Source organism: Aethina tumida, chromosome 2 (genome assembly GCF_024364675.1).
Source record: "Aethina tumida isolate Nest 87 chromosome 2, icAetTumi1.1, whole genome shotgun sequence".
NCBI classification, from domain to species: Eukaryota; Metazoa; Arthropoda; class Insecta; order Coleoptera; family Nitidulidae; genus Aethina; species Aethina tumida.
This window is the reverse complement of record NC_065436.1, coordinates 38,210,316-38,237,580: the sequence shown is the minus strand read 5'-3', so window position 1 is coordinate 38,237,580 and position 27,265 is coordinate 38,210,316. Positions and strand designations below refer to the sequence as shown.

The 27,265-nt window shown below is 32.3% G+C and overlaps 4 protein-coding genes across 5 annotated transcripts; 1 reads left to right on the top strand and 3 right to left on the bottom strand.

Moving 5' to 3' along the window:
- Positions 1 to 3,225: 3,225 nt before the first annotated feature.
- On the bottom strand, positions 3,226 to 4,899 carry LOC109596809 (uncharacterized). The gene is made up of 6 exons (XM_049963071.1): positions 4,290 to 4,899; positions 4,018 to 4,231; positions 3,870 to 3,969; positions 3,713 to 3,817; positions 3,505 to 3,660; positions 3,226 to 3,451 (listed from the first exon to the last, which is right to left on the bottom strand). The coding sequence occupies exons 1-6, from the start codon at positions 4,897 to 4,899 to the stop codon at positions 3,398 to 3,400; spliced, it is 1,239 nt and encodes a 412-aa protein (XP_049819028.1). The 3' UTR covers positions 3,226 to 3,397.
- A 659-nt stretch (positions 4,900 to 5,558) lies between these two features.
- Positions 5,559 to 6,491, bottom strand: LOC109596835 (putative odorant receptor 92a). The gene is made up of 5 exons (XM_049963163.1): positions 6,286 to 6,491; positions 6,139 to 6,238; positions 5,975 to 6,079; positions 5,770 to 5,925; positions 5,559 to 5,719 (listed from the first exon to the last, which is right to left on the bottom strand). The coding sequence occupies exons 1-5, from the start codon at positions 6,489 to 6,491 to the stop codon at positions 5,666 to 5,668; spliced, it is 621 nt and encodes a 206-aa protein (XP_049819120.1). The 3' UTR covers positions 5,559 to 5,665.
- A 2,571-nt stretch (positions 6,492 to 9,062) lies between these two features.
- Positions 9,063 to 12,546, top strand: LOC109596823 (uncharacterized). The gene is made up of 5 exons (XM_020012415.2): positions 9,063 to 9,308; positions 10,407 to 11,045; positions 11,155 to 11,529; positions 11,862 to 12,206; positions 12,255 to 12,546. Exons 1-5 carry the CDS (start codon positions 9,260 to 9,262, stop codon positions 12,515 to 12,517), a joined length of 1,671 nt encoding a protein of 556 aa, XP_019867974.2. The 5' UTR covers positions 9,063 to 9,259; the 3' UTR covers positions 12,518 to 12,546.
- A 192-nt stretch (positions 12,547 to 12,738) lies between these two features.
- LOC109596836 (calponin homology domain-containing protein DDB_G0272472) lies at positions 12,739 to 23,966 on the bottom strand. Of its 2 annotated transcripts, none has more exons than XM_020012428.2 (10): positions 23,437 to 23,960; positions 23,267 to 23,378; positions 22,837 to 23,214; positions 21,294 to 21,621; positions 21,000 to 21,239; positions 18,588 to 20,673; positions 14,778 to 14,834; positions 14,610 to 14,639; positions 14,235 to 14,270; positions 12,739 to 13,221 (listed from the first exon to the last, which is right to left on the bottom strand). In XM_020012428.2, exons 1-10 carry the CDS (start codon positions 23,498 to 23,500, stop codon positions 13,169 to 13,171), a joined length of 3,384 nt encoding a protein of 1,127 aa, XP_019867987.1. In that variant the 5' UTR covers positions 23,501 to 23,960; the 3' UTR covers positions 12,739 to 13,168. The 2 variants fall into 2 exon arrangements, with proteins under 2 accessions (XP_019867987.1, XP_049819887.1); XM_049963930.1 differs by having other exon boundaries at positions 13,196 to 13,221; positions 14,778 to 18,524; positions 23,437 to 23,966.
- Between the last annotated feature and the right edge of the window lie 3,299 nt (positions 23,967 to 27,265).

Here is a 27,265-nt window from a genome sequence, read left to right as displayed (position 1 = left end):
TATACACATTAAATCACTGATTAATTAAAAAATTGTTGGTCCACACCGAAAAAATTGCTAACTGGCAATCTACAAGTAGACAGAAGAAGACTCCAAATAACTGGTCGGTTTAAATGGTATGTAAGTGGAGAACATACAAATCTCAATACAAGTTCTAGTATCGTTAACAGTTTCATAACTCGATAGGCGCATTTCTAATGCCGTCATTAAATGGACAGTGAGTCCAACTCCAAAATAAACCGTCGCTTGTACTAAATTCAAGTTGTTCGCAACTTTTATTCCTTCATTAAATTTTTTGCATGGTTCAAAATTCTTTATTGATTTCTACTTAAATTTGTCCAATTGCAAAAGATTCTTTATCACTTTTATTTCTTTATCTCGAAATACAACATTGAAGAATTTATAAAAACCCATTGTTAGATTAAGAAACGTCTGCAGGAAAACGAGCATTTGGGACAAATCGTTCGAATACTCAGCCACCAATACAATCTCTCCACAATCATAAGCTAAAGCCAATAGAAATGTTCCGATGCAATAGACATATTGCAGTTTCGGCATTTCTTTTTTAGGTATTGCTAATTTTGTATAAATCTTATTCCTGAGGATGAAAAAATCGTTATCGTAACCAAAAATTACCATTTTTTAAATTATCTCCTTAATCTGAAATAAAAAGTTTGAAATGTGAAACAGTTTGAAGAAAACTCATGGATAAATAAATAATAATTTTATTTAATAATTTAATAAATAATAATTTAATAAAAACAAGTATTAAAATGAAAAAGTGTATTATAATTTAAGCTTAAAAAAATATAGTAAATATTTTAATTCTTTAAAAATTAGGGAATATATATGTTTTTTATAATAAAGGATTTAAAAAAAAAAATGTAAAAAAATGTTCAAAGCTACCTTTGATAATTAATTATTCTAATTGGCCAGTTCCAATACCCATTATTGATTTACCTTTTAAAAAAATAGCTTAAGCAAAGTCAATGATCACAATATTTAATAAAATTAACTATTTAATGAATATGTATTTATTTTATATTATAATTGTCTGTCCTTTCATAGTCTTTCACCAAAATTTGTATTTTTTTATTACTGCTAATGTAAATTAATAAAACAAATTATTTAATTACAACACTAAACAAAATGTGTGTTATGTTTTAAATAAAGTAAATTTAATTATTTTAAATTATTCTCAACTTAAAGGACATTAAATTATACATCTAATAGTTAATGTGAACTTTCTTAATATTTTAAAATTGATGAAAATGTTTGATTTTTATTTTGAACGTTTTAATATTTAAACAAATAATTTTCATTGAAATGCTTTATTAATTCATTGTGCATTTTGGTGATTTCATTTAATAGTAAAATAAACATTTTATATATAAAATTGCTCGGTAAGCTTTCAAAACTATGTAAAATAAAATATCAACATTTTTAAAAACAGCAAAATATGAAAAAGAATCTCGTACAACTTAAAAAATACATAAAAATACAAATTACAGTAATTAGCACAATGATCTAATTAACGCTTAGTTTACAACTATAATCTTATTTTCTAATTATGTAATTTATTTATTAAAATGCATTTTATTTTTCAACTTCACTTTTAAAAACTGTGAAGTATGAAAATGAAGCTCGTATAACTGAAACTAATGTGGATAACTTTAAAGGTGTAAATTTTCCTACAGACAAATATAAAGGTCTCTGCAATCTTCTGTGATTTAATATCAAACAGTTGTTAAATTTTGTACTTGAACTGTACCAATCACATTTGAACATAGATTCTTGAAGAAAATCACCCTAAAACGTAACTCGGTGAACCTATAGGAACTTAAATCAACATACATTATAATAAATTTTAAAATTAATGTGTGTAACATACACTGGTGCAGGTAAAAAGACAAGAAGCGACCACCATTAAAGATACCATTGCTTGTGCAAGAATCGGCATAGAAAACAATTTTTCCAAATCATCGTAAACCCTTGAAAAACACAAATATAATGAAATAACTTCAATTAAATTCAGTTTACCTAATTAAACTTATTAAATGTCTGGTACAATGACGAAGTTCTTTATTCATTGCTTCATCCAATAAAGGAACATCTTCATCCTTAATCCAAAGATAGATAATCCCAGTTTATCTAGAGTCCTTTCTCTGATTGTTTGAACGGCTTCTCCGAGTATGAAAAATTGAGTTTTCAAACAATTCACAAGGGATGTGACTGAAAAGATTTATTTGATAACATTCAACTATCTTAATTACTTTACCTGCAATCATAGCCGCAAACACCCCCAGTTGAATGTGTAACAGGCAAGTAAGCATAATAACTCAGAAACTCTTGACAAACTCTGCTCTCATTCGGTTTTCCATAATCAGACGTATGCAATCCGATCACGGCTGACAAATGTGCAAATCCCCCGATATCCAAGTAGAGTGACAATTATTGCACATTTTAGTGTGGAGAATTTCTTTTCTTCATTGAAACGTCTGTAGGGTTGAAATTGATTTATAGGTTTGTATTTGAAGTTCGTGTTTTGAAGCAGTCGTATCATATCTTGAATATCTTTCTCTTTAATTGTCAAAATGTAGAACTTTATCATGCCCAGCAGTTGCGTGAAGAATATTTCTAGATTGTTGATGGACCAGTACAGGTTTTCCATGGAATTTTTCATCGCAATAGTTTCTCCAACAAAATAAACCAAATATTAAAGCAGTCAAATACAGTCGATAAATTGTATAAATGTAAATTGGTATATCGGTGAGTCTGCTTAATCCTACGGCCTGGAAAAAATTATCATCACAACCGTATAATCCCATTTTTAATACTATAATATATCTGAGGAGCACTAAATCAAATGTCTATTATATTCGTTTTATTTCTGAACTAATGAAAGTACAAGTGTAGTTCGTTGTGAAACACAAGTGAATATAAGAGACAACATATAATTTGGTATTAAACTTTTATTTAAGACTCAAAACGTTGTGAAGAAAGTTTTGGAGAATCATATTATCTAATATTTTATTACTAAATCAATGTTTCTATTTATAATGAAAAAAATTGAATATTTCATGACTTTAATTGTGCATTTATTTTATTGAATATTTACTCTTTTAAAAATAGTGGTTACATAAATATTTTTCATGCGAAATATAAAAATAACATTTGAGAATATGTAGAATGTTTAAAATGAAGCATTTAAAAAAACACTAAATATATAATTTTAATAATGTAATAACTGTTCATTTTAAGTATACATAATTATATTGAATTGATTGTTAATTTATTGACAATCAAGTGGTGCTTAAGAACTAATTATATTTGTATTGAATTAAGTGTGAATTTATCGCGTTAAGTGACTAAAAATGAAAATATCTTTCCGTTAAAATTAATTTTCAATATTTTTAAAAACTGAGAAGTATGAAAACGAAGCTCGTACAACCTAAAAAATATATATGTTAACTAAAATTTATTACATTGGACTATATAAATTACAGTAATAAGTGTAGATAATTTTAAAGTAGTGAACTTTCCAATAGTCAAAAATAAACATTTTTTCAATCGTTCGTGATTTATTATCAAACATTTTTTGAACCGTATGCTTGCACTCAACCAGTCACATTGGAACATAGAATCTTGAACAAATTCGCCCTGAAAAATTACATTATATTACAATATTAATTAAGATTAATCTAAATCTCACAGCTAAAACAATTTCATTTCCAAACCAACAATAGAATGCGAATTGACATAAAACAGCCACTAAATATTCCATTTGGGAGAAAAACACTGGTGATCCGAAGGGAATCTAAAATTTATATATTTTCGTTAAAATTGTACTAATGAAAACAATAACTTACAAGGCTGCTGGCGTAAAGAGAAGAAGCAAGTACCATTAAAGTAACCATAGACTGTCCTAGTATAACATAACAGAATACGTTTTCCAGCTTATTATAAACTCTAAAATAATCTAAATAAAAATAATTGGAATTCGTTTTATTTCATTACCTAATTAAAAGCATTAAGTGCTTGGTACAACGACGAAGCTCCTTGTACATTTCTTTTTCTAACTTCAAATGATCTTCATCTCTGAATACTTCGAAATCCAAAGGCAGACCTAATTTATCCAAAGTTCTTTCTCTTATGGTTTGAATCGCTTCTCCCAGAATATAAAATTGTGTTTTCAAACAATGCAACAACGTAATATAAGTTGTATCATGTGCTACACATATTAAATCACTGATTAATTAAAAAACTATTAGATGTTGTGTTTGTTTTACCTGATATCCACACCGAAAAAATTGCTAACTGGCAATCTACAAGTGCAAAGAAAAAGTGACACTCCAAATAACTGGTTGGTTTAAATGGTATGTAAGTGGAGAACATAAAAATCTCTACACAAGTTCTAGTATCGTTAACTGTTCCATAACTCGATAGGTGCATTTCTAATGCCGCCATTAAATGGGCAGTGAATCCAACTCCAAAATAAACTGTTACTAATACCAAATTCAAGTTGTTCGCAATTTTTATTCCTTCATTAAATTTTTTGTATGGTTCAAAATTCTTAATTGATTTGTATTTAAATTTGTCCAATTGCAAAAGATTCATTATCACTTTTATTTCTTTATCTCGAAATACAACATTGAAGAATTTATAAAAACCCATTGTTAGAGTAAGAAACGCCTGCAGGAAACCGAGCATTTGGGACAAATCGTTCGAATACTCAGCCATCAATACAATCTCTCCACAATAATAAGCTAAAGCCAATAGAAATGTTCCGATACAATAGACATATTGCAGTTTCGGCATTTCTTTTTTGGGCATTCCTAATTTTGTATAAATCTTATTTCTGAGGATAAAAAAATTGTCATCGTAACCAAAAATTGTCATTTTTTTAAATTATCCTCCCAATCTGAAACAAAAAGTTTGATATTGTGTGAAACAGTCGACAGAGAAGTCACGGATAAATAAATAATTATTTTATTAAATAATGTCCTACTAAAAAAGTATTAAAAATAAAAAAGTAAATTATAATTTAAATTTAAAAAAAATATAGAAAACATATCATGATTTTAAAAAATTGTAAAAAAATGTTCAATATACCATTATTAAAAATAATTTTTATTTTATTTACTTACCAGTAAGACGTCTTTTGACCTAGAAGGACAATGGCAAACTGAGTTTTACATGCTGCCATTTTCAGATTTTGCTAATTAATTATTCTAATTAGAACTGGGTATTGATTTACTGTTTAAAAAAATCGCTTAAACAAAATCAATGATCACAATATTAGGAATCAGTATAATGATTTTAAATTTAAAATGCATGTACTTGCATTTAGTGTTTTGTTTTATATTAAATAATAGACTATTATTTAATAACTTTAAACAAATATAATTTATGTTTTAAATAAAGTAAATTTAATGATTTTAAATCATTCTCAACTTAAGGGACATTAAATTATACATCTAATAAATAATGTCAACTTTCTTAATATTTTAAAATTAGTAACTTAAAACATGGATAACACCAAATAAAACACATTTTCATTGAAATACTTTATTAACTTATTGTGCATTTTTGGTGATTTCAGTTAACAGTAAAATAAATATTTTATGTGTAAAATTGCTCGGTAAGTTTTCGATACTATGTAAAATTAAATATCAACACTTTTAAAAACTGCAAAATATGAAAAAGAACCTCGTACAACCTAAAAAATACATATTAGCATTCATTTAAATACATCAAAATACAAATTACAGTGATCAGTGTGGATAACTTTAAATCAGTAAATTTTCCGATAGTTAAGAATAGACATTTTTTTAATCGTTCATGGTTCATTATCAAACATTTTTTAAACCGAGTGCTTGAACTTAACCAATTACATTGAAACATTGAGTCCTGAACAAATTCGCCCTGAAAATCTACAATTTGTGTTAATACTTAAAATTGACCTGATTCTTACGGCTAAAAAAATTTCATTTCCAAACCAGCAAAAGCAAGTGAATTGGGTTAAAACAGCCAGAAAAAATTCAATTTGCGAGAAAAATACTGGTGATCCAAAAGTAGCCTAAAAATCGTTTTTTTTTTTTCAATTTAAGTAAAGTAAATAAAGAAATAGTTATTTACAAGGCTACTAGCGTAAAGACAAGATGAAAGCACCATAACTGTAACAACGGATTGTTCAAGTATGACAATACAAAATATATTTTCAAGCTCATTGTAAACTCTAAAAAGATTTAAATATAATAATTAAAATCAAAGGTGCTTTACAACCTAATCAAAATGATTAAATGTTTGGTGCAATGACGAAGTTCCTTGTACATTTCTTTTTCCAGTATCAAATGATCTTCATCTCTGAATACATTAAAATCCAAAGGTAGTTCTAATTTATCCAAAGTTCTTTCTCTGATGGTCTGAATTGCTCCTCCAAGAATATGTAGTTGGGTTTTCAAGCAATTCGCCAGGGAAATATAAGTCATATCGTGAACTATTTAAATAAAATCAGTGAGTAGTTAAAAAATACATTCTGTTGTTGTTTTACCTGATATCCACAAAGCAAAAATTGCCAACTGAAAGTCTGCTAATGCAAAATAAAAATGGCACTCGAATAAACTTGTTGGTTTAAAAGGTACATAAGTGGAATGAGTAAAAATCTCAACACAGGTTCTTGTGTCGTTAATTGTTCCAAAAGATGAAGAGTGTATTTCTAATATTGCTGAAAAATGAGCACTAGCTCCAATTCCTATATAACATGACATTACTAGAAAACAGAATTTGGACGCAACTTTACTTTCTCTGTTAAATTTCTTGTATGGTTGAAAATTCTTAATAGGTTTGTATTTAAATTCATCCATTTGCAATAAAACCATTATCATTTTAATGTCTTTATCACGAAATACGACAATGTAGAATTTATAAAAACTCAACGATAATCCATAAAACATCTGCAGAATAACAGTAATTTCGGACAATTTATCTGATTTCTGCACAATCATTACAATCTCTCCACAATAATATATCAGAGCCAATAGAAACATTCCTATACAATAAGCATATTTCAGTTTAGACATATTTTTCGTGGGCAATCCTAAATTATAAATCATATTTCTGCGTTTAAAAAAGTCGTCTACGTAACCAAATATTGCCATTGTTTAAAATTATCCTCGTAATCTAAAATAAAGACAAAAAAATCTTCATAATACATGCACAATTAGAAAAAAATTACGAGCAAAAATATTTTTCGTATTTAATTCCTAAAATTCTATTGGTGTAATTTGTGTGAAACATTTTTAAAAAAACTTCATTAATTATTTTTACTTACTTATCACTGAAACATCAGTAGAACGAAACTTCCAGCCACAAAATGAGTTTTATATGAAACCTGCTAGTTTCTCAATTTGCTAATTGATTATACAATTAAAAGTATTGATCAAATGCTTTTAAAATATCGCTTTAAGCAAAATTAAGATACAATGATCATAAAAAGTTTGAAAAAAAACTAAATTTAATTAATTTAAGTTGTTCTCAAACTAAAAAGATCATTCAATTTTTTATGGAATATACAGAAAAATTGAAGAGTCAACTTCATTTAAAATTAATTTTGAATATATTTCATAATTGTGTAGAAGAAAAAGATTCTTGGACACCCTGAAAATACAATAATAATTCTTTCAACTAAGTTTATAAATATAAATTTACAACTTACGTGTGTAACTCCAAAGTAACAAGAATATTAAAGCTCAACATGTAACCTACCTTAGAATTATTACATTAATGATATTGTTCATCTTAATGCAGAAAACTAGATGTATTTAGGAAATTTAACGTGCACCTAAGGTTAATTTAAAAATGTCAATCAATGACATAGAAAACCCAAGACCTAGTTTTATCAATACCTGAACACACCTCCACCTGAAATTACTGTAATTTCACCTGAAAATAACACAAACCGAAAAATTTAACAATAGTAAAAAACCAAGTGGATTGGGATACTCAGATAATTTTCCTATAATAACGACTCGGAGACATGGGTGAAGCACAATCCTTGATAATGAATAGGAAAAAAGTGTAGTTTTCTAATCTAACCATCGTATTAGTCGTGAATTTGTTGATATAATTGGTTTCAGAAAATCTGTTTAAAGTCACATTACCTTTTCTCAAATTCCCATGTGTGGATTCAGATTTCACTTTATAGCTGTAGCTCTAAATTTGGAAATATTTCGAGGCATGCAATTGACAATTAAATACAGTTATGTAAAAGAAAAAAGACAAGAAGCAGGTAATAAAAGTAATTATGTTGTTAGAAGTTGAGTGTTCGTCAATATAATTGTTCAATTATTATTAATTTTTATTAACAAATTAACTAAATTACAAAAATGCCTGACTCTTAAAAATTTCTAGACACTTTCAAAAAATGTTCTCTAAAGATTCATCATTCATTCACTCATTCATTCATTTTAATAGGAAGGTCCTCCTCATATACAACAACATATATATTTTTGTATGAAATTAAACTCTATACAAAAAAGCTCTCCTGTAGTTAATCGATTACTCTAACCATTTGAAAATATTCAAAATAATTTTAATTTAGAAAAAAAAAAAAAATTATTAAATTCTTCCTACCTTTTTTGTAGAGCGTTCAATTTCCTACGTGTAGTAATGTTCGATCAAGTAATGGCGAGATATGAATTTTGCCAAATCGGATTGAAGAAAAAATGGGAAACTGAGATGAGGAGGACCTTCTTATTAAAATTAATAGCTCATCTTTGCAGAGCATTTTTTAAAGGATTAAATAACAAATAGTCAATTTTTTTGACCCACACATACAAAAAAATCGTAGTAGAAGTAAGACTCCAACAGAAGGGTTGGTTTAAATGATATGTATGTTTTTCCAACCAAATATTGCCACTGTTTAAAATTATCCCTGGAATTCAAAACAAACTCAAAAGAAATTACGTGAGTAAATGCAAGCAAATAAACAAGGAAAACTAATCCCGTAACCGTAGTCATCTTAACACCTACAGTAAATCACGGAGGTCGCATTAATAGAGCGAATGCGGGACCAGTTTAAATTTAATAATATCTGTACGTGGTGAAATGAAGTAGTTTGGCGCCAGAAATGTTCGGGACGTGTTAACAACAATACTTTCGTGGCACATGCCGGCTCTAGTTTGATATCCCAACTCCCAGGCGAACGCCACATTCGGAAGAATTATTATGGTTATTGCAACCTCAGTCTACGGCCACGATGATACTACACTTCGTGATCTTTGTTTTAGCTTGTGTTATTTTAACAGGTGAGTTTTTAATCAATTTATACTTAAATTAACTTTAATATATAGTAATAATCTGAAATTTATATGAAAAAATATGGACTAATTTTTATTTAAGAAAAGTGTATTTTATTATTATAGTAACATAATTAAAATAAATATGTGTATTATACTTTCAAATACAGGTGAGACATAAAATTTAACAAAATAGATTTAAGTTAATGTTTAAAATAATCCTAATTAAGTTGCAGTTTTGAAAATATTGTTAAAACTATTTATTTATTATATTTAGTTATATTTATTAGTTTACTTATGGATTTTAAAAGAAAATTTTATAAAATAGTCATAAACTTTGACCTGAACTGAAATTAAATAATTTCATCTACTCTCAATTTTCTAGTTATAAAACAAGAAAAGAAAAATATTTGTATACGATGGAATGAATTGAAAATGACAAATGGTATCATCAAAATTTCATAAGACCACACATTCATTGCCAATAAAAAATCATTGAGTCAATTACATTCATTGATCTATTATTGGTGTCGTCTAATAATAATCTAATTCAAAATTATTTTGTTAATGGAATGCTGTTTCAGTTTCAACCTTTGATATTGGAAATAATTATTCATTTGCGCAAGCGACTGACGGAATTTTACATTGATTTAATTAACAAACGTCTCCACCTACAATAACATGCAACACAAAAACAATTTGTAAAGAATTAACTGTAAAACAATGTATTTAATTTCAAATGTTTCTGTGTTCGTCTTTTGGATGTCTTGCGTAAAACATTTAAAAAACCTTTTTTTCTCCGCAATAGATTTGAATTCCGGCATGTATTTTTATCAACACAGTTAACATATGTAGCAATTGACTTAATATGTTGTGCGTGTTTTTCTCGTAAAACATTAAGAACATCTCATTTTCACGATAAGTATCATTAATTAGTTGTGCTCATTAAGCGGGATTAGTGGCGTGTTGTAATTAATTTTAAACGAACCAGATTTACAAAGAACTTGACGAAAATACGGCAATTGATTTATTTATAAGTATGATTCAATGAAGAAATTACAAAGTCAAAGTTCAAGTTTCACAATTTATCTCTGGATGTATTTTCAGGACATAGCGATCGGATTGAAACTGAAAGATTCTTATTGTCCGATGAAAAATCAATTTTATATAAATCTTATTGGGGTATCAAACAATCAAACGATTCTTCTCTGACTGCTAATTTATCGAACCCCGGGATACTAAAGGCAGACGACGATGTCCCAAATAAATTATCACAAAATTCGAGGAAAATAAATAAACTCGGACACAATAACGAACTGAACCCAAAGGAAAATAAGCTTTCAACAGCTCAATCTGATCAAGTTACCCAACCTAGAAGGCGGAGGTTGCGCAAAAGAAAACGCAAGAAGCAGCGCAGATTGAAAAACAAGCTGGACGTCACCACCGCCAAGACCGACCTACCCAAAAACTTAACCCTAGACGATCTGATACAAAAAATCAACGAGAACCCGGAAGTGAATCTGAACAGCTTGGAGAGCGAGGCGTTCAACAAAACTTTGACTTATCACGCGGAGACGAACAAAACCGAAAATCGCTACATCAATTTAACCCTGGATCTGGGACGGACGAGCAGAAGATGCAGGATGAGGAAAGGGGGATGTTCGCAGATTTGTAGAGCGAAAGGTGTACCTAAGTGCGCCTGTTACCACGGCTACACATTAGACAAAGACATGCGGACTTGTTTAGGTGAGTTTAAAATAGCGGTGTTTTGACTTGTGTTATTTTTAGGCGTAACACATTTACAGGTATTTAAGGGTAACTGACTATCGTGTATTTTGAAATACGTTTCTTGTAGATATTGATGAGTGCAAGACGAACAATGGTGGTTGTCAATCGATTTGCACGAACAATCCGGGTTCGTTCGAGTGTTCTTGCAATGAAGGCTTTAGATTGGGGGACGACGGTAAGAGTTGCGTGGACGTTAACGAATGTTTAAGAAGAAACGGACATGGTTTTTGTGACGACATTTGTCATAACACACACGGTTCGTACACCTGTAGTTGCAGACCTGGAACCACTTTAGGTGCTGATGGACATTCCTGTTTTGATGTTGACGAGTGCGTTGAAGGAAATGCAGGTTGTTCTCATATTTGTATTAACACCATTAATGGGCCTTTTTGCTCGTGTCCAGATGGAATGGAATTGTCCTCAGATTGGAAAACTTGTCAAGGTATACAGTAGATTCAAGTATTTCTTTTATTATTGCTAGTGTTATTAAATATACGCTTAAATTATTAGATTTGTTTTATTTAAGTTAAAATAAAACAGGTACAGTACGAATTCTGTTTATACGGCGAGTTTTATTAGAAAGATTTTTAATAAAATGGTAAGAGTTCTGTTTGTTTTTGTGGTTTGGAAAGCTTAAACATCTTGCCATTAACTCATTAGTAGTTTAGTGCTGTTTCAATTCATGTACTAATTTTAAATAACATTTTTTAATAAGTGGTGGAAGTATAAACTAAACGAATGTTGGAATTAATCATATTAATAGAACTGTTTCAGATATAAACGAGTGTGAGGAAGAGATAATAAAGAAATCATGCAAAGATGGTTGTGTTAATACAGAAGGATCGTACAAATGCTTGGATTACTCGATGTACCAAAACGATAAAGGTTCACAAATTGCCACGTGCAAACCCATTTTTCCACCAAAATTAGGTTACATAAAGTGTTCGCGAACAAATGCAGTCAAACTCTTCGGTAAAAATGGCAGAAGACGGGTAGTGAATAGCCCAGGAACCACGTGCTCTTTGGTTTGCCCCCAAGGTTATATGTTGAAGGGGCAATTTTTGGTGGTATGTGGTTTCGATCGTAACTGGGAAGGAATCATGGATGGTTATTGCAAACGTAAGTGTTAATTGTTTTGTTGCAACGTTCTGATATTTTATCGTCTAGATTCGCCGCCTCCAACGTTAAAATGTCCAGAGGATCAAACGTTCGAAATGTCCAAAGAATCGAATTCAATGATTGTGAGATTTCCGGCTCCAGTAACGAATGTGAGACAGAAATACGTGAAGTCTAGTCCGAAATGGGCGAGAAGACTGATTGGGAAATTGGGCGTTGGACGGCAACTCATACGTTTCGATGTTGTCGATCCTCAAACTAAGCTGTCTGCGTTTTGTTACTTTACAATCAATGTGAATCAGTACTCTGGGTGATTTGAGTTGAGTTTTATTAAATATATTTCTTGTAATTTGTATTTTTATTCTTAGATTATAATTATACAATATTTGTAAAGACGTCAACCGTCCAAGAAGGCGGAATACGTACAAGGTAATCGATAACAGTTATATAAAATGTTCTATAAAAAGTTTAGGAAACAACTCCCTTTATAATGTAGAAAATTATCTGTGGTTGATGAAAATAATAATAATTCCAGTTAAATAAAAACAATATATTTTATATTTATTCGTAAAAACAATTACATCATCCAATTCACAAAAACTTGTTTAATTACAAAATAATTACAATGAGAATGAGATGCTTATAAATACAAAACTGCTTGAAAAACTATATTTCTATTTGTACTTTACATGTTACACAATTTACATATTTTACAAGCCTTTATTTTTAATTTTTTTAATACATCGATATTAAATATGTACATGGAGGACATCACCGTCCTTGCTTATTCACAATATTTCTACGGTTTAAAATCACAGATAAAAATTTCGCTTTGCAGCAGGTAGGTACAGGTCATCGCCCTTTCAGAGCCCTTTAAAATAAATTGCACCGGTAAAAGAATTAACAATTTTGAAAAGGAATTCGTGGCAAATATGTGCCCTAGTCTTTTCTAGTCACTAGTATCACTAAGAACCGCGCTTTTTCCTTCTCCTCTTTGTCCCCTCCGATTTCCTGTAAACTGAGAAAAGTACATGTTAAATATCAGAAAGGATGACATCTCTTTCACATCCATACAACGTTCCAATAATTTTCTGCTGAATTTTCAATTTTCAACTGTAACAATGACAAACAGTTTTTAATTGAAATGCCAATTGTTTGTTTCAATTTCACACATACGTTAAACAATGGCTGTTTAAAATAAACCACTATTGTTTAAGAACACAACATCAATTTAATACTGTAGAAATGTTTAAGCAAAAATGAAACTGTTAAACATTTCTGCAGAACACACATCCTAAAAAACATTTATTTATATGATAAATTATATAAACTATTTAATTCAATAGTTGTAGTATATATCCTCTTGATAATAATAAACGACGATGATTCCAAAAATTCTCTTCCTGTATTCTCATCCGTAGGTCTTATGAACCTGGTATCCATCATCATAACTGGATTAATAATGAAATAATAATGCTAGCAATTTATGTGCCAAAGTTTATGAAGCGTGGTAAATTAGGCAAGTTTTAAGATCATACTGCCATAAAAAAGTGGTTGGCACTGTAATGGTTGAAGCAGATGTACAATTACGAACAAAAAAGCTAATAACCAGTTTCGCAACTACTAGAATGCAGTCTAATATTTAAAATATATGTTTGCCATAATCGATATTCACACAACTATTTGAAAATCTAAGACTGAAAATTGCACGTTGACCAAAACGTACAAATGAAAAATCGATACGAAAAAATAACTGCCTTTTCCCGTCATGGGGCGGAACGAGACTAGATTACGAAGGACAAAGAAAAGTCGATAGTTGAAGTCACGAAGGTTTGAGAAATATCACCACGTGTCTGGTGGAAAAGATTCTCTAGATATTGATTGTGGTAACTGAAATATTAAAAGCGCTGTTATTTAGTACAAGCTAAATAAATAAATAATTAACGAGCTTAAACAATTGTACTTCAATATACAAAAAAAATGTTAAAAATACGATGTAACAGATAATGAAAATTTTGTTGTTTTACTTACCACGCGCCACCCGTTTCGGAGTTTCATTACTTTCGCCTATAAAAAAACAAAAGTTAGTCATCTTTTATGAAACAATCGAAGTTGAAAAGGAAAAAGGAAACAATATCAGAGTTGTGAATTTTGATTCATTTTTCCTATGTAAGGAACCTGAGTTATAAAAACCAAAATGTTGATTACAGAGAAGACCACATAATTAAAATGAAATTCTTTAATTTCTGGAAAAATATTTCTAATAAAAAACTTATTTAGAGATACAAATACGTTATTTTTATATTAATTACCAGATTTATTTAATTATGTGGCCGTACCGTCGTATTATGTTGCTCATTATTGCATACTCAGGTATCCTGATAAAAATAAAAATGAATTGCTTACCTAAATTGTCGACCGAGCTACCTGCCTCATCTGAAACCATTTCAAATTATATTTTTAAAAAGTTATAAAAGCAAAATGGGAAACAATTAAAATGTAAAAGCATCGTCATTAAAAAGTTAAATATATATTAAATGCAATAAGATTTTCTTGTACAAAGTAATTACTTACTTAGTTTTCGTTTTCCAGGTCTCATTCCAGTGACTGGCTGACCGAAATTGTTGGAACCTTAAACCAGAAAAAGTCGATAAGGGCTTATGGATCGGTGACATCGTCCATGTTTCAAAAATTAAAAGTACATTTCTGACATTGATAATATTTTATGATTAATTTGGATGATTTGTAAATGATTTACATCAGTCGAATAATAAAAAATGATTAATAAATGTAAAGTATTATATAAAAAAATAATTAGATAAATAAATGCGAGGATGACGTGAAAATTAGAGCGGTCACCCTGTGTTGAATATATTTTGTAATTCCACGGCGTATAAACTCTGTGATCAGGATGATTGATTTCTATTCTTCTTGCTTCAGTCAGTGTTCTCATATCTTCATAGTTAATTGTAAAATAAGTTAATAACATTTGATAAAAATTTATAAATAGTAACAAATTAATACTATCACAGCCATGCAAAAATTTACAAAGTTAAAAAATAAATACTGAATAGTAAATTGAATTGAAAGGTTAGTTAATTCAAAATGACGTCGATTATTTTTTCTTTTTGCTACTTTTCCTCTTGGTGGTAGTTCTTGTGTTCTTCTTCTTCGTGATTTCTTGAGTCTTCTGAAGGTGTGCCTCCTCTACCCTAGGACATTGAGCCGTCTCATATGGAGGACACATGTACGAATTGTAATGCGCAACGGACGGAATATTGACCAGCGGATAGGTGGGACTCGAGTACGGATAGCTGGTGTATTGAGTGGGCCCGCCCATCGACCCGATTGAGCTGGTCGGATACTGAGGGAGCCCGTAATCGGGGGCGCCCACGAGTTTGGGATAACGCATGGGGTCTTGCAGCGGCAACGACTTGTTCAGATCGGTCGTGGGCGCCTTCGACAGCCCATCGGCTAGATACATTTCGGGAACGGGGGTGAAAGGGTAGCCCGGAGATTTCAGGTCGTACGTGTCAGTACGTGGTTTTTTAGCGGGAGGAGGGATGTAAGTGGCTTTTTGGGGCGACTCGGAGTTTACCAGATAACCGCTGGGCAAGGGGGGTATTTCTTTACGTTCGGCTAGTGTCTTGAATGTACGTTGCGCATCGAATTCGCTGACATTTGAGAAAAACTTCTCCTTCACTTCGGCTATGTTCATCATCCTAGCGGTGGTACCCGGATAGCACACCTTCTTGTCTTCTTCGATTCTCTTCTGTTTTTCGTTCGGTTGCGATCTTGCTTCTGCTATGATTGCTTCTATTTGCTGAGGGTCCAGGGCTTCTTCTTCGTTTTCTGGGTCTTCTTTCGAACTTGCTATTGATAATTTACGCTTGCGTTTCTTTAATGGTAAAGTAGCTAAAGAACTTGATTCGTATTCATCTTTATCAAACATACTAGCATCGATTTTATTGAAAACTTCATTTTTGTTATTTTTATCAAAATCATAAGAGTCTGGTATTATTGATGGTTGAATGTAAGGTACAGCATTGTTAGTATTATTTTCAGAATTATCTTGGTAAAAGTTTGAATTATTAGAAAAATAAGTACTACTAATTGACGAATTATCTTCTTCTTTGTTTTCGCTTGTTTGTTGAATGCAACGTTGCACCACTTCATTCGACAAAAGAGATGAATCGGAAGAATTGGAGAAGTCTGATGGGGGATTCCTCGGGAGTGGGGTTTTTGGGGTCAGAGTGCGTTCACAATTACAGTCTTCGTTGGAATGTAGGGGTACTTTTGGGAAGGCGGCGTACGTATTACAAAAAATTGGATATGAGTTCGTAGCAGTTGATTCGGTGTTCAGTCGGGAATTAGCGATATTCGTGGTCAGGTGATATGCATCTTCTAGCAGTTGATGAGGATTTTCATCGTAATCCACATTAACTACATTGACAACCTCGTCTTCGGTTGATGTGATGGTCGAATTGTACAGATGACTAGATTCGAAATTGTCTTTTACTGTAGTTACGGGTTCTATTTTCTTATAATCGCGAACGAACGTTTCAGACACGCTTGTTAAAGGTAAATCGACTAGTTGGATGGAGTCGGAGACGAAAGCTTTGGTGTATTCCGTAATTGCTTGCAACGTTAAAGTGGTGTCGTTTAGGAGAACTTGCGGCGGAGTATCGGACAAACGACCCAAATCGGACCCCTTGATATCCGATTCAGAGGTGGTAATCGCACCTATCGGTGTAGATGATAAGTTTACGCATTTAATGAGAGTGATGTCAGAAGTAGCGGTAACGGAAATGTCTTGAGTTTTAATTGTTGGAAAATTCTTCATAGTGTTCACGGAAATGTCTTTCGAAGGTTCGGATCTGTTAGGTTCAGTTATGACTATGTACTCCATAGGAGCGTCAGCGATAAGATTATCCGCTGGGGTACTAGTAGAAAGCAACTGCGGTTTATCGATATTATCTTTAGTGTATAAATTAGTATAACTGGAGGAACTGCTTACACTTGGCACGTAGTCATTCGACGAGTCATTGATAAACGAAGGCGAGGTATTATGCTTAGTACTAGAATATAAAGGCAATTTGGGTATGTACAAGGGGGGTTGTTCTTGTTTACTAGAGAGCGAAGTCAAAGTAGTCGAATAATCTTCTGGATTGGCAATACTATAATTATTCAAGGTCTCAGGATTCACATTTAGAGATTCAGTTGGCACTGGCACATACTCAGATCTGTTAACTGGACTATCTTCGCGTGCCAAAGGTTTCAACAAAGGAGTAGCATATTCACCATTATAACTGACAGTTTCTGAGCTCGAAAGACGGTCCGATATCACATATTCACTAGTTTTGCAAACGGGGGGACTCAAATCTCTGGGTAAAGACTCCGAATTGTTTAATTTTAAGACAGAGGACGCGTATTCAGTGTCGTAACTGTTGGGCTCTAATTTAGAATGCGCTGTTAAAGGTGCGGTTATAGGTACATAATTACTAGACCTTTTGCTTGGCGGGAGCTCTACAGATTTTGATTTACGTCTAGCCTTCGTTAGCTCCTTTTTGGAAGTAAGCGACACGGGCACGTACTCGTTAGACCTAGGGCGGGGAGATTCACGGTTCGACATTTTATACGCGTAATCACTAGTGCTATCGATGTTATAACTTATTGGTTTAGTGACAGGCACATTGGGATTTAAAATTTGATAATTACTTGGCGGAGAAAGAGATTCGGGTCGCGTATGTTTCGAACTCGTCCCGTACTTATCAATGCTATATGAGTCGTTATCCGATTTGCTTTGCGTCTGTGTTGTTACTGGTACATATTCAGAGACCGGTACCGAGAGTTTAGTTAAAGAAGATGCATATTCACTTGACGTTGGTAGATTAAACTCGACTGGCTCCGAAGTTACTGTTACGTGTTCAGAACTAGAATTGAGTGACAATGACGATATAAATTCACTAGTTTTCTCGTCCAATACATACAAATTTTTGTTATTGGTGGGTTGTACAGGTATTGTCAGTATGTATTTCTTTGATCCATCTGCAATGGTAACGGTGTCTTGAACCTCTAAATTCATTGACAAATGTTGAGTTTCTGTTGTCGGAAACACATTTGTAATATTAAGAGCACCTTGAACTTCTAAATTCGCGGTTAAATTTTGATTATCTACGGGCGAGTATATTTCTGGACTAACTATTTGAGTATTTTCGCCACTTACAGATGGATCAGAAGCATAACTAACAATGGTTTTAGGTTCGACTGTAGGAGGGGTTAGTGAAATTTCGGAATTAAGAGGTGAAGTGGTACAATTTGCTGTAAAACAATAAGCACTGTGAAAACTGTTATTAACTAAATCAGTATTACTATTAAAATTACCTGTTGGTACATTAACTTCATTAACTTCGTTCGTCGATGTTCCTGGTAAAGATTTGTCATACTTAAGCATAAAGAAAACTGATTTCTCAGCTTTTTTGTGATTGACTTCACTAATGTTAGCAAGCAGTGCCTTTTCTATCTGACTTTTTGACAGGGTGTCGTCAAGTATACACATTTTTTTGAGCATGTTGACTTGTCTTTTATCGATAATGTGAGAGAAAAAAGGCTCCACTATATTAACGTTCTTTTTAACAGTCTTTTTTAAGATCCCTCGTACTGATTTATCATTGGACACGGCACCGTTATCTTCCGGCGCCTTCCTTGGACGACCACGCCCGCGCGGCGTCTTCACCGGCTCGTAATCCTCGACAATGCTACGCTCGAGCAACACCTGAATCTCGGTTTTTTGTGCTCTCTCTTTCTCCTTCTCCAAATTCACTTGTTCATCGTAATCGTCCATTTCGTCGATCGGTTCGTAAGGCGGCGAAACTATCTCCGGCGAGTGCATTTCAGGCGCCTCGTCCGACAGTTCCGGATTGTAAGGTGGTGGAGAAGGAGGAACATTCACTACGATCTTGTCAGGTATCATGAATTGTACGACGGCGTTTGCCTTCGGTGATTTTACTATTTTTCCGTTCTTTTTGTCCTGCACTGCCATATCTTTCAGTTTTTTTATCGCAGGAACTTCTTCAACCGGCTCCATTTCACTCACCACCTGTTCAATGTCGACTTCATTCGTGACCGTTTCAATTTCGTTCATAACCGCATCGATTTCCATGTCGATGGATTCAGTGACTTCAATGTCGCCGACTATCTGATCTTCCGGTTGAGTTTCGTCCCGACTCTGAACCGACTCAACTCGTACAGCCTCGCTGTTTTCTTCGTCGCTCTGGTAACCGTTAGTGCTATCAGTGCACTGAACGGTTTCCCATAAATCTTGTTGGAAATTCTCGAAATCGTTAACGGAAATCAAACCTAGATTCGCCCTCACAGAAGTGTTGTTGCATTTTGCCGTGTGAATGACTCTGCCCGGCTCTATTCCGCTAGTTTTGGCCGTTTCGTTATCATCTGATAATTCTGGTTCTGGTTGTTGTACCTCCTTTTCTTTGTTGTTATTCAGATGGATTTCCTGCGTCTTTGATTCGCCATTTTGTTTACACTCTGCATTAGATTCAGTCTTGTCGGGAGTTACACTATCTAAGTCGTTTGTTCTCTCTTCTACGATTTCTTGAGTGTTATTTGGTTGAATATCACAATGAATTTTAATAGTAACGTCAGGATCGTCGACGGATTGTTCTACCTCGATGTCCTCGACGATGGTGTTATCTAAATCGTCTTCATAACGTTTTAGCAACTCTTCCTCTTCAGCGTCACAGTTAAATTGATAATCGTCTCCCAAGTCGTTATGAGGTATCGTGGTTGATGCCGTGGTCTCATCACCTGTTTGTCCGGTGTCTTTTTTCTTGGTGTTCGGCAATATATCTGGCGCTATTTTCTTAGGTGAAATGCTCTGTTCCTCAATTTCGTTCAAGTGTTCCACATAGTCGCCAATTGATGAAGATCCACCTTCTCTGTCCGACGTTGGGGTGTCAATAATGGATGAAATGTTATCGCCTTTCTGGTCGTACGTTTCATCCTGTGATGCAGAAACTGTTTGATTATTATCCTTCAGCATCTTGTTAACGTGATCTTGATCCTTGTCGCCGTCTTCCGTCGACGAAGGCGGAGATTCGATACCGTAAATATATAGCGCCCTAGTAACGTTCGGACTACGCATCTCTCCGTCCTTCGATTGTTCGTTAACTTTAACACGTGATACACTGACACTGTTCGTGACGGCCGTACGGCTCGATATGGTGGATTGGACCGGCGGACTCGATGTGTACGTAAGGCAAGTCGTGTGTGATATCAAAGTGGCAGGACACGGGAATGAGGTCTTGTCTTCGGCGACGCTCTCTGCCGATTCTTCAACGGACGGCTTCCTCACGCGCTTCTTGAACACACGCCTCGGCTTCTCTGGCAACTTGATTGCGTCTAGGAACTTCGACGACAATGCCACTGGTTCCATGTTCTTTCCAGGAGATTTCTATTAACAATACGTAGATTATGAATGGATCTGACATTCCATTTTTAACAAGGGTGTTTTATTTTCCATTTTTTTGAGACTAGTTTTGGTCTTATACATTATTATCAAGCCTTGTTATAAAACCGATTTGATTTATTTTACTGATGTATTATTAAGATGTCAATAAACACACCTATTTAGAACTGTGTTAAACCGGTAGTTTAATTTGAAAAGATCTAAACTAGTCTCAAATATAAAAAAATTTAAAATAAGGAAACATTTAACCAAATTAATACATATAATTCATAAATAAAATTAATAGAATTATGTGAATAGATAAAACTTACCTGAGGAGGTTTGGGAATGTCGTCATCATCATCGTCGTCTAGGAGATCGATTACTATCGGCTCCGACGTTTTCTTCTTCGACTTTTCAACCGAGACGACTTGCACATCATCGTCATCGTCGTCTTCGATAACTGCTTGAGCATTCTCATCGTTCATCAGATTGGAAATACTATCCATGACGCCTTGATAAGCTTTGAGGAAACCCGAATCGACGTCGTCAGTTTCATCGTCATCGTAAGCCTGAAATTAAAACACATATAGTCATCCACATTGCAGAAAATCGCTCAATCTTACAATATCAGGAACCGAATCGAGTTCATTGTCCAATCCGTTCAAGCCGTTGTCCTGCACGTGCTTGAAGTATTCGCGGGCGATGCTCAGCGTCGGGTCCATAATTTCCGAGAGGCGGTCAAGCATCGATTCCGGTTCGGGCGACAATATTTTTTTGAGCGTTTCACTGTGTTCTATCGAGTCCTTATCGCGTTCGTAGCGGTGCAGGAGGAGCTCGTCGAGCAAATAATGAAACTCTTTGAGATAGCAGTCCTTCCAGTCTTGATAAAGGATGTGCGCACGGCAATACGCCTCGTCCGAGAGGTCTGTAGACTTCGGAACGAATAGATGCCTGTAAAGATTCAGATGTAAAAATTTTTATTGATACATATAATTTCAACCCGCAGAATTTACAAAAATGATTTTTTATCTGCAATATATTTTTAATTGGAATAAATATTCAATGGAGACAAAACAATAAAGGTTATCATATCTATAAGTTTTTTTCTAATTAAATTGACTATTATGAATCATCTGTGTTTTCTTAACATATTATTTATTTCAAATTCACACATTATAAAATCCAGTTACATGAATACCACTGTTAACATTCTTGCAACAAATAATCTAAGAATTTCACAAAGATTCGAAGCCACGAACACAATTCGTACATGTTTTCGTCCGTTGTCTTCACAGTTATCGATTAAATTTATAAGTGAAATAATTTCGTGGTAATTTGGTTATGTTATTATGAAAAAATGCAAAAATCGGTAATGTGCAGAATTTGTCTGTTATCAAATCTAATGTGTAATATGGCAATCAGCAAGTTATTTAAATTTTGTTTTTGATTATCAAACAGTTATTAATCACATTGGTACATTTGAAAATTTTAGTAATCAGTACATGTAAAATACGTCCGACATTAAAAAACTTGAAGATAAAAACAATAAGAATTGCATACTTTCTTTAATATATACTTAATTAATTCTAGGTCGATATTTCTTTAGTCATAAATATTAATCAAATTCTAAATCTATTGCGTTCATTCAATGTGTCTGTAATTACTTAATAATACATTTACACTTTACATAATTAATTTAATAAATACTTTTCATACAGTTAAATATATTATTTAGTACAAGAAACACAAAAAATTACTCATTTCCAGTTAGTGAGAAAAGTTAAAATTTATATATTATTTGAATAGAGAAGTATACAAAAAGCTTCATCTTTGAAGCTTCTATATATTTACAGTGTTTTTTTTTTTGACAATATGTACTTAGTTCTAGTAAATAATGTAAATAAATAAACTAGTAGTTTTTATCATATGCATCATTTACTACTTTTTAAACTCAAACTTACATATGAAAAATCATGAAACAATATTGATTAAATAAATAAATTATTAAGATACTGTGAAGTTAACATTTCATATTAAAAATTGTTTTATTGATTAATAAAAAAAACTAATTGAACTACACTTACCTACCTTAATCAAAACCTTTTTGCATACAGATTTTTTACAAAACTACTTCAAGAATAAAGTAAACATAAAAAATGTACTCACTCATAAATCTTCTGGCGCAATGGAAGGCATTTCTTCCTTTTGATTGTATTCATATTCACTTTGATCATAACATGCATAATATGATCTTCTCTATTGAGCAGATACACATTGAACATGTACATGAGCACCCTGTAAGATTGTTGCACCCTCTTGTTGAACTGTTTGGTCACTTTGCCCAACTGTTTGAAAGTCTGGTTCAGGATCTCTTCCTCCAAATGGAAGTACTCCCTCAGTATGTCTTCCATGTTAAACAAGTACTTCTCAATGAAACAGCAGTTCAACTGGATCTGAGTTAAATGGAAGTACTCTATGTGATGGAGCATAGTAGTTTGTAGTTCTAGACGGTCCTTGAAGTGAGTTGCTTCTTCTTGTACGGACCTGTGAAGTTTGGTATCAGAAAATTGAACAAAAAGTAGATTATGGTACTTACTTGACATATTCCTTCATGAATTGATTAAGCCGAATTTCATCATTGTTGAAGCCCCTTTTAAAGACCGCACGAACATCCAAGTCCCAGTGGTGAACTATATCTTCTTGTTCAGCTGTAACATTAAAATCAGTTTAGTCATGTTTTTAATTGGGATGAATGGTGATGTTTACTTAGATCCACTATCAGGGGTGTTTCGCATTTGACCACAGCCGGCAAGGGTATATTCATACTCATTTTGGTACGTTGTTTGTTGAACGTGCGATCAGAGTGGGATCCAATATCTGGTGTGCAGTGACCCTGTTGTTGCAGGTGTGGAATACAACAAAGCAACGAATTGTTGTATTGCGTTACACATTAATTGTACGTAAAACATTAATACGGCACTGGTGTGCCGTACACAAGCACATGTAACACTAGTACCATTGTGGATCACAACAACTTTTAAATAATAACTAAAACAAAAATGGCGTAGTGGTGGGAGCGTTTTCATAACTAGGCATCACTTCCTTAACTGAGACACTGGCTGGATGTTCTCATGTTTAAAACACTACACGCCACTCCACTTATCACATGCTGTTTTATTATAACGAGCCGAGCACTATTTTCTCACTATTCCGGCTAAAAAATATGTCTCTAACGCAGTGATTAATGGTGACGGTCCTAACTTCATTTGTGTTCTTTGTCACTGTTGCCAACCGCACGACGCCAACAAATCCCACCATTTTGGTTACTAGATACTTCACGACCAACTTCGTCAGGGCGAAAAGGGCGCCAAAAGTGATGATCAATAACGGTTTTGTCGCATCGACGGATTTCAAATACAATATTTACAACTGTAATTGCTTTAGAAACGTCCAGATTTAATGCAAAAACTTACAATGATGAAAAAATCGTTAATCACTCGCGCCAACTTCTTGCATAATTTTGTTTTTTTCCTCATTCTTTAATATCTCTCAATCGATAAGCAGACGTGTTAATGAATGTAGGTCATTTCAGAACAATTTTGAAAAACACTTCGTTTTGGCATTTAATTAAGCTTTCTTGAACCTGCGTGCACGTAAAATGAAGCATTAATTTTTTGTTACTTTAAGAAAATATGCGAAAAACGACGACGTCTATAAACTACAGCGACAATGCCCATTTTTGGCGGGAACATCTGGAAAAAGTACTCAAGTAATATCAGCTGTTTGTGTCACATTTACATTTATTAAGGTCATATGACAATTGTCAATTTTGTAATCCACGTGCATTTAAACATTTCAGACAGAAAGTAATTTCATTTAAATATGTATTGTTTGTATCAAATATCGGTTTGTGATTTGTTTATTATGCGTGTGTTCAAATTGTATGGTTCCGTTAGGTTAAGTTCCTCTAGTATCACATATTAACATTAACCACGTGTACATAACACACCACTTCGTAATATCTTTATGCTTATGCCCATATCTGTAAAATATGTAAATATTTCTAATAAAATAAAAGTTGTTATACATTTAGTTGTTTTATTAAATTTTATATTAAAAGATTATTTTCATAAACGGTTAATAAATAATAGTTGATTGTTATTAACTCAGTTTATCAATAAAATATTACATAATAAAGTTTTCTGTATAGTTACTGTTAGGCAACCCAAATTCCATTACTAAAGCAGAATGAGTTTCTTAGATTTTTATTTTCTTTGGCTGATTCAGCAAACGAAACAAATATAATTTTAACAAGTATATAATAAATTAATGAGGGATTGTTGAGGCAGATAAAATAAGTATTTCCTCAATGTCAGCCAATTTTAACGACAAGATTTATTTAATCCAATCGTTAATATTATTAGCATACCTACTGCCTCATAAAACTAAATCTAATCCTTAAATACAATGCGGTTTCCAACTTAAATATTTGAGGTAAATCCATTAAATTACATTAAGCAAATAAGTCAGAGAATTCATGTACACACTTCCTATAATAAATTTTTGGTACTACCTGCACTTTTTATTATTATACTATTAGGTGATTTTAAATTTCCACAGTTGTTTGATACCTGTATAAATCTTACATAACATTTTTTAAACAACAAAAAAAAAACATTTTTAGTTTTATTTATTCATTTATTTTGCATTTAAAAAATAGAAATATATAAAATAATAATTTAATAAATAATAACAAAATATAGACAAAAGAAATTTCAAGTATTTTTATTAAAAAATAAGTAATTCATTGAATTTTAAATAATAATAAAAAAATATATCTAATTTACATCTATATATATTTTTCGGTCAAAACTCAGGCATATATCAAAATGAAATGCAGTCGTATCTCAAAAATGTCCATATAATTAGTTTGTAAAATATGTAAATAAATAATTTTTAAAAACTTCTTACAACCCCCCAAAATATGAATTTGACTTGGTCCGATCCTTAGTGAAGATTAATTCCAATAATGCATTATTGACAGTGTGTTTCATTTTGATATATGGACCGCAAACATGACAGCATAATGGGCCCATAGAACGGATTTAGCATCGAGTGCGCTTTTCGTACAGTTATCGGATTATGGAACGTAATTAAACAACACTGACCAAGCCCATTTTTCACCATTACGTAAATAAGAACGGCAATAAGAAGGCGCAATCGTGTCAAGGATTTTGATAATGGGGAGAATCCATTCTTAATAATATTCTTGTTGTTGCAGAACAAATGCAACGAATACAATTAGCATATATGCAAAATTCCGGGGCTTTGACCGTTTAGTTCCGGGGTGGTCGGACTAAGTCCAGAGTCGAAACGCGGATGTCCGTTACATTGGACGATTTATCGGGAGCCAACGTTTCTAACTGCAAGAGCATTAACACGGCATGCACTTTAGCCTTGTCTTAAGGGTGCATTATTGACTTGTTGGTAAACATATAATGCTTGGAAATGTATACAGCCTGTGCAAACTATGTGTATTACTCGAATCATGAAGCGAGTAATTCTTTGTGTGTTTTATTAGATGATTAAAGGACAACTATGTCATATTAATTTGTCCAATCCTGGGTTAATAATATATAATTTAATAATTACAAGTATAAAAAGTACCGAGATGGAATTACTAGTTGCAAGTTTTAGAACTATGAGTTAATGCTATACTGTTATATATATACACTACTTTACTGTTGACCAGATGTCTTGTTACTTGCTTAATTATCATTAATGAATCTGTTCCTTAACATTATGAATTCAATATGGACAATTAAATTCTTAAAAATACTAAATAATAAACAGAAAAACAGATACATTACAAATTTAACATGGATAATCATAATTCGAAAAAACGTCACTACAGTTTTTATTGAAAAAACATGTATGTCATAGACTTTCCAAAGTGTAACTTTGTTAGTAATTTCCGCATTAAAATTATTCAGTTCAGCAGGTATAAAAATTGGTGTAAAATGTGGAAGACACAATGATGATTGTGTCATGCACCAAAACCTACTAATTCGATCGAAGCGACAGAATTTTACTTTCCTCAATTCGAAATTGTATGTGGTGTTATATCATTGCTTAATTACACTTCGTACAGTTTAATTTGATTTAATTGTGGTTTGTTGTTTATGCACTTTGTAATTTATCTTAAGCAATGTTTTCTTTTTCTAGGTGGTGGATTAATTTAATAATTTTTGCTCATTTATAATTAGAATTTTCTGACAACATGGGAAGACTAAAAATATAATATTAATTAGAAAAAATAAAAATAAGTAAAAAAAATTAGTATACATAAATTTTACATAATTATTTAACTATATAATTAAGAACTACAACAATTCATTAATTCTAGTTGTAATTGCTTAATGCCTTATAAATTTCTTGCAAACATCATAATAGTTATTCAGACAGACATGAAAACAATAAAATACAAGATTAAGAAAAAACATAAAATTAAACAAGCAAAGATTGAATTATAAAGTTATTATTATTATAATAAATGTATATATTTTCAACATCAATATAAAATGCGAAAATAAAA

What these genes read in the sequence shown, in the direction of transcription:
- LOC109596823 (XM_020012415.2), top strand. Translation starts at nt 9,260, where the DNA reads ATGATACTACACTTCGTGATCTTTGTTTTAGCTTGTGTTATTTTAACA. An exon ending in AGCTTGTGTTATTTTAACAG is followed by an intron (nt 9,309 to 10,406) that starts GTGAGTTTTTAA and finishes ATGTATTTTCAG; the next exon opens with GACATAGCGATCGGATTGAA. An exon ending in AGACATGCGGACTTGTTTAG is followed by an intron (nt 11,046 to 11,154) that starts GTGAGTTTAAAA and finishes CGTTTCTTGTAG; the next exon opens with ATATTGATGAGTGCAAGACG.
- LOC109596835 (XM_049963163.1), bottom strand. Translation starts at nt 6,491, where the DNA reads ATGACTTATATTTCCCTGGCGAATTGCTTGAAAACCCAACTACATATT. An exon ending in GTCTTTACGCTAGTAGCCTT is followed by an intron (nt 6,080 to 6,138) that starts GTAAATAACTAT and finishes AACGATTTTTAG; the next exon opens with GCTACTTTTGGATCACCAGT. An exon ending in GAAATGAAATTTTTTTAGCC is followed by an intron (nt 5,926 to 5,974) that starts GTAAGAATCAGG and finishes GTAGATTTTCAG; the next exon opens with GGCGAATTTGTTCAGGACTC.
- LOC109596809 (XM_049963071.1), bottom strand. Translation starts at nt 4,899, where the DNA reads ATGACAATTTTTGGTTACGATGACAATTTTTTTATCCTCAGAAATAAG. An exon ending in GAAATGAAATTGTTTTAGCT is followed by an intron (nt 3,661 to 3,712) that starts GTGAGATTTAGA and finishes GTAATTTTTCAG; the next exon opens with GGCGAATTTGTTCAAGATTC. An exon ending in AATTATCTACACTTATTACT is followed by an intron (nt 3,452 to 3,504) that starts GTAATTTATATA and finishes TATATTTTTTAG; the next exon opens with GTTGTACGAGCTTCGTTTTC.
- LOC109596836 (XM_049963930.1), bottom strand. Translation starts at nt 23,500, where the DNA reads ATGAGTATGAATATACCCTTGCCGGCTGTGGTCAAATGCGAAACACCC. An exon ending in TTGCGCCAGAAGATTTATGA is followed by an intron (nt 21,622 to 22,836) that starts GTGAGTACATTT and finishes GAATCTTTACAG; the next exon opens with GCATCTATTCGTTCCGAAGT. An exon ending in TGAAGTTAATGTACCAACAG is followed by an intron (nt 18,525 to 18,587) that starts GTAATTTTAATA and finishes ATTGTTTTACAG; the next exon opens with CAAATTGTACCACTTCACCT.